The sequence below is a fragment of the Lontra canadensis genome, unplaced genomic scaffold (genome assembly GCF_010015895.1).
Source record: "Lontra canadensis isolate GAN:19392208 unplaced genomic scaffold, GSC_riverotter_1.0 scaffold120, whole genome shotgun sequence".
Classification (NCBI taxonomy): domain Eukaryota; kingdom Metazoa; phylum Chordata; class Mammalia; order Carnivora; family Mustelidae; genus Lontra; species Lontra canadensis.
This window is the reverse complement of record NW_022631114.1, coordinates 3036920-3043593: the sequence shown is the minus strand read 5'-3', so window position 1 is coordinate 3043593 and position 6674 is coordinate 3036920. Positions and strand designations below refer to the sequence as shown.

General features: G+C 41.4%; 1 protein-coding gene across 4 annotated transcripts in view; it reads left to right on the top strand.

The window, feature by feature from the left end:
- Positions 1 to 320: 320 nt before the first annotated feature.
- TSNAX (translin associated factor X) overlaps positions 321 to 6674 on the top strand; it is a 32862-nt gene continuing 26508 nt past the window's right edge. The window contains exons 1-5 of one of the 4 annotated variants that reach the window (XM_032841097.1): positions 322 to 491; positions 755 to 782; positions 968 to 1072; positions 3256 to 3370; positions 6063 to 6193. In XM_032841097.1, the coding sequence (XP_032696988.1) occupies positions 1057 to 1072; positions 3256 to 3370; positions 6063 to 6193 (262 nt within the window). In that variant the 5' untranslated portion in view covers positions 322 to 491; positions 755 to 782; positions 968 to 1056. Of the gene's footprint in view, positions 507 to 727; positions 783 to 967; positions 1073 to 3255; positions 3371 to 6062; positions 6194 to 6674 lie in introns of all 4 variants that reach the window. The other 3 variants (XM_032841098.1, XM_032841096.1, XM_032841095.1) reach the window with 3 other exon arrangements.

Genomic DNA, 6674 nt, shown 5'->3' with positions numbered 1-6674 from the left:
ACCCCCATGATCCCCCGCGCGGAAGGCTGGGTCCACGGTGAGGGAGCATGGGGGTGTTCCAAAGGTGCCTTGAGAGAAACAAAAAACAAAAAACACGTACATCTTCCGGCACTTTTCTACCTTCACACAGGCCTCGCCTACATCATCTGTTTTGTTAACAGACCGTTCAGTGAAGCGTGTACAGTCGCTCTGTCTTCAGGCACAGCAGAGGGCAGGCAAGACCACGGCGCGCGGGCGCGAGGTCCTCGGGCCGCGCGCGGGGCGGAGCCAGGGGCGGCGGGGCCGGGACGCAGGCCGGAAGCATTCGAGGGCGGAGGGAGAGGCGTGAGTGGTTGCGGGAGCGCGCTTCCGGCCAGGGCGTCGACGTCGGCCGGCTGCGAGGGGGTTCTCGGCGGGCTCTCCGGCTAGCACCTTACGCACCCCTCTGGCTCCGAGGCTCTCAGTTTCCGCTCATCTCGCCGTAGGCCCTGACGACATGAGCAGCAAAGAAGGTGGCGTCCCCAGTGGCGCGGGGCGTTATTTATTCCAAAGGGGAGAACCTCCATCCTTTTTGTCGGATTTTCCTCCGCTCTTCACCCTAGAGGGATGCCCGCTCCCTTTGCACGCTCGGGGGGGCGGGGGGCGGGAGGGCGGCCCCGGTGATTTCCCGGCCACGTGGTCCTGTTCACACCTCGCTCCCCCCCCCCCCGCTTTTTTTAAATCCTCGAGTTGTGTTTTTTAATCTTAGTTCTGTAATTGCTCCACCTTGTGCCAGACCAGGGAAGCCACTGGTGGAGGCCCGGGTGAGTTGAGCCTCAGGTTTGGGGGAAGAAAGGCAGGGCTGATGTTCTGCCGTCCGCCGAGAAAGCCTCGGAGGCGAGGGCCCCGCGGGCGCCGGTTCGGAAGGAAGGGGCTAGCCGACCGGGACGCGTGTCCGCTCTTGGTGGTGGAAGAGCCTCTCCAACTTCTTTCTCCTTCTCTACGTAAGGCTCAGGAGGGTTCAGGAAAAGGAAGCATGACAATTTCCCACATAACCAGAGGAGAGAAGGGAAGGATGTTAACTCATCTTCACCGGTGATGTTGGCCTTCAAATGTAAGTTCCCTGTGATGGAAGTTAGCGAGGGGAAGAGCACGGAGCGGGGGAAGCAGGATGGTTTAGACGCGTTGTGCACACACAGAAACAGCCGTCAGAAGGGAAGAGGTGCCTGTGTGGCTTTTTTTTTTTTTACTTTTCCTGGAGGTTTGCTGTGGTGCTGGGTCTGCCATTAAAGTCGCGATCACTCAAGTGTTGACACCCCCTCCCCCCCATTACAGTTCCGCAGGTAAACCTTAGTTAATTCACATCAGAAACCCAACCTACAAATACGTATCCGCTGTATGTGAGTCAGGACTCATCTGTCAGTACATCATCTGCATGGTACGCAGATGCCATACGTATATAACGTGTATGGGCATGTATATATATTAGTCGCAGTCCTCCTTTTAACTGGCTCGAGTGGCTCCTCCTTTCAGAACATATGAGCCTAAAATTCTTCCTGCCATCCTGGATCCACCCTTCTGTACCTTATGGTTTCTGTGATTCGGAACCGAGAGGGCCTGAGCTGTAGACTCTAACTCCCACTTATCTGAAGGCTCGATCGGAGCTGGAGGATCCGAGGCAATTGACAAGTTAGGCCTGCCAGCAGTCCGCTTTCAGTCTTCACGGGGAACCCCCGTGGTGCTACTCCGGTGTCCTAACGTTACAGCATCTGGCTTCCCCAGTCAGAGCCGGGAGGAAACCACAATCTCCTTATGTGCTCATGATCATGCAGTCATTTTTGCTACATTCTGTTTGTGAGAAATGAAGCAGTTTAAAAACTGCTTCCTGTTTAAACGGAAGGGAATTAGGTTCCACCTTTTGAAGGGAGTCTCAAGTAATTCCGGGGCATATTTTAAAACCAACACGGCATCTGCAGGGATACTCGGAGGTATGACACAACTTGTGATTGAGTAGAGAGCGCATTGATAAAAACGCCACACACAGTGGAAAAACTGCACTGGGTCGCATGTTCCCCATGTTTACACTTTGACACCCTATACAGAGCTGCTTGTTTCCAACCATAGGTTGCTTTTGTTCTGTTTCTTTCTGGCTTTTCACACATAGTTCTTTAAGCTTGAAATTGCTTCTAATTTGCCTCCCCCGTTCATCTGGTGAACTGTGGTTTTCACCACCTAGCTCAAGTGATCTTTCTTGGAAGCCTTTTTGATTTTTTTCTCAAGCAAATTTATGGATAGACGTTGCATTTTTTCATTATCCATTCATCTGTTTAGTTATGAAATATTTATTGAGTATCTACTAGCCTGTGTTAGTAGTGAACAAGAATACGGTTCATGCTTTCCTTTACATATATTTCCATATATTTATTATGTATTTTTTTTTATTTGTTTATATCTTTGTCTTTTACTGGGCTAAGCTCCTTGAAGATAGAAATTGTCTTGTTTCACTTTGTATTCATAGTACCTAATTCACAGAGGTCATTAATATTTACAATAACTAATGAAAGCTTTTGATTATCTTGATATTTTAGGCAAAATACCAGCTTAATTATTATCTCAATAATAAAAGAGCAGATGTATTTGGTTCTTGTCAACCTGTTAATTTGATTAATAGTTTATTCAGGTTCTGGGGTTTTTCTAATTCATGCAAAATACATCTCTGTGCTCCCTACAGGAGAGGCCGTTTGCTAGGTCTTTGGCATGGCAATGCTTCTGAAATAAAGTGGTGATTGAGAGTTAAGTGGTTTATGGGTATTTCAGTGACTGGGGCTTGGAAATTCAGGAAGTTGATGTCCTTAAAAGTTATAAACTTTTAATTAAAAAAAAAATCCAGGTTTTTGTGGGGGGAGATAATATTGCATGTGGTAGGGTGATTTTAAAAAATGTTATGTAACTTAGGTAGTTGGAAGTAATTTTTGTAAGTCTCCTGTGATAATTCTGTGATAACGATCTCATGTTTACTAGATGAGGTTTTTTTTTGTTTGTTTGTTGTTTTACAGTATGTACAACTTACCGTGAGGCTGTGAGTAGTGAAACCCAGTTAAAGCATACCTGTATGCTTTCAGTATTTTGTATTTTGGTTACTAGTAGTCTCTGATTTCCAGTACTTTAAAAATGAATGAGATGGTATGCTTCTCATTTTTACAGAGTAAATAATAGTTGCTTTATTGTGCATAATGGTGGTGTTTTATAGGCTTGAAGCATAGAATATGCATTCTTATGGTTGTAATAATGTGTTAGCATTTCAGCAGGAACTTGATGCAAGACATGACAAATATGAGAGACTTGTGAAACTTAGTCGGGATATAACTGTTGAAAGTAAAAGGACAATTTTTCTCCTCCATAGGATTACAAGGTGAGTAAATATCTTTAAAATTTGTTACAGTTTGATATGTATTATTATAGTATTTTGTAACTCTTTATATCTCAGTAGACAGTAACTAGCTGTTAGACTATTCTGTGATTTATTCTGTGAACCCTGGGATCAGAAGAGGTTAGCAGCAAGTAGATTTTTTTTTTTTTTTTTTTAAGAGAGTGAGCCATTGTGAGCTGAAGGGGAGAGGGGAAAGGGAGACAGAAAGAGAATCTTAAGCAGGCTTCATGCGCATCATGGAGCTAATGTGGGGCTTAATTCCACAACCCTGAGATCATGACCTGAGCCAAAATCAAGAGTCAGACACCCAATGGACTGATCCACCAAGGCATCCCACTAGCAAGTAGATTTTAAGAATAAATATTTTAATCAATACAGGAAGGGAAAGTTCTTATTTTCAGAGTAGCCAGGGATTTTGTGTTAAGATCCCTCAGTGATGTAGATGTTGTTTGTGAACATATTAAATTTCTAATGGTTTATTAGAGCCTGTTACATTAACACTTTCTTTGGATGATACATGCGAAATTTTAATATTAGATCAGTGTTGAAATCTGCTTTATTTATCTTCCCCTTCATTGTTCAACTCATTGCAATCTGTTTTTCTGCCTCACAACTACTGTAATTGACCTCTTACCCTCATATTGCTTAATCTAGTACATACTCTACTTATTCTACATTTTTGTAGCATATGATCCCATTGACTGCTTAATTGTTTTTTGGAACTTCCTTTTCCTTCAGCTCTGAGGCATCTTTTCTTTGAAATTTCTTTCTGTAAGAATATTTCATTTTATTTTATTTTTCTAGGTAGTCTCTGTATATATCCTGGATTCCTTGGTTGCAAATAAAAGAAACCAGCTTATGAGGCGCCTGTGTGGCTCAGTTGGTTAAGTATCCAACTCTTGGTTTTGGCTTAGGTTATGCTCTCAGGGTCAAGAGATCATGCCCTAGGTTGGGTCTGCACTCAGGGTGGAGTCGGCTTGAGATCCTTTCCCTCTCCCTCTGCCCACCACTCCTCTGCTGTTGACGTTCATGTGTGTTCTCTCTCAAATGAATGAAAGGAAAGAAAGAAAAAGAAACCAGCTTAAACTACCCTAAGCAGAAGAGGGAGGCAAATTATAAAGATTCAGAAGTATCTTATGAATACAGCAAGGTATTGCTCTCTTCCATCTTTGCCTCATTATTTCCTTCCTATTTCATTTAATTGGCTTTCTTTGCTTCTCTGTTTTACATGAGGTTAAGAAGTGCCCACCAGGTAGCTCCCCAAGAGAGACTTTTGTTAAAAATTACAAATGCCTCTAGAAGGATTTACAGTATGTATTTTATAAAGTGTTTAAGTAAGTCCAGATATAATTTATGGTCTTTTTATTATTAAAAATATTACTGGGGGTGCCTGCGTTGCTCAGTCAGTGAAGCGTCTGCCTTCAACTCAGGTTATGATCCCAGGCTTCTGGGATCCAGCCCCGCATCTGCCTCCTTGCTCAGCAGGGAGCCTGCTTCCTGTCCCTCTGCTGCTCCCCCTGCTTGTGCTGTCTCGCTCTCGCGCTCTCTGTCAAATGAATAAATAAAATCTTTAAAAAAATATTACTGAAGTATTCTAGTCACTCATTTACAGTTTTTTTTTATTTACAGTTTTTAAGATAACATACCAGTGGCTTAATTTTTATTGTTTTATTTATTTTATTTTATTAAGTGGAAGTGTATTTGCCATACATAGATTTATTGGAATGGGGGGCTGTAAACTTTGTATTATCACCTGACTCTAAAATTAGTTTTTGCTTGTTTTTTAAATGAGTTCTCAGCTTACATTACTGAAAGATTTTAAGTTATTCTTGAACTTGAGCTTGTATTATGGAAAGAAGCAACACTGTTTTGACTAATTATGAACACTTTTTTCAATAAAAATTCCAATTTTGAAAGAACTGACATCAGTATTCAGCAGTTTAAAGAAATAATAGAACTGTGACAGGAGATCTTAATATTTTAGGAAAAAAACATATTATTGTATGAAGTCATCTTGTAAGTATTTCTCCACCAAAAATGTACATTGGTATTATAGTAAACTTAGTAGTAATTTTTAGGAAAATAATAAATTGTATAAAAGTAAAGATACTGAATGAAAGAAGTCAGTCACAATACCAAAAGATAGCTACTGCCAGATTTCATATTTCATACACAAATTTTATGTGTGTGTATATATATATATTTTAAATTTTTTTTTAAGTTCTGTGCCCAGTGTGGGGCTTAAACTCATGACCCTGAGATCAAGAGTCGTATGCTCTACCAACTAAGCCAGCCAGGCACCCCTGATTCTATATATTTTTAATAAAATAGAATTGTGGTTTTAAGTTAGAAGCAACCAGATACAATATTTACTTAGCCCTGTGTTCATTGATACTTAGATTATTTCAGGTGGTTTTTTTTTAAATTTTATTTATTTATTTGACAGAGATCACAAGGAGGCAGAGAGGCAGGCACAGAGAGAGAGGGGGAAGCAGGCTCCCTGCAGAGCAGAGAGCCCAACGAGGGGCTCGATCCCAGGATCCTGGGATCATGATCTGAGCCAAAGGCAGAGGCTTAACCCTCTGAGACACCCAGGTGCCCCAGATTATTTCAAGTTTTTCACTAACACAGCATCTGGCTGATATTCTAAAAGTGCCCAATATTTTGATTATAGTGCTCCTGATATGGAAGAGATATTGACTGAATCAGAAATTAAATTGGATGGTGTTAGACAAAAGATATTGCAAGTAGCCCAAGAGCTCTCAGGAGAGGACATGCATCAATTTCATAGAGCCATTACTACAGGTAAGTGTCGGTTCACTTCAGTGGTAACATTAAAAAAACCAAAAACAATGTGTAACATGATTTATGTGTGAGTTGGAAGAATTTTAATTGACACTTGGTGAAAGGTTACTGGCTTTAAAAATTGGGACTTTGGAATAATAATATAAAGATAACCTAGAAACATTAATTGGCTTTATTTTTCCAGTTATGTAGAATAGTCACTGATAGATTTTAATAAAGTCATTGAAAAAACAGACCTAACAGAAGGAACTTTATTCTTGAGCATGTAGGGTGTATTCAGAGAGGGCACATCTCACTTCCCAGTATGGGTGTATCTCACTGGTGACTCTGAGATTCAGTTTAATTAGGCTCATAAAAGAGAATGTATCACCTAGCCAGGTGGACCAAACAGCTCATGTTGTGACTCCATACTGGAATTTGAGGATAGTACTGGGTTTATATAAATACAAATCGCTTTATATATATACAAATCAGTCACATA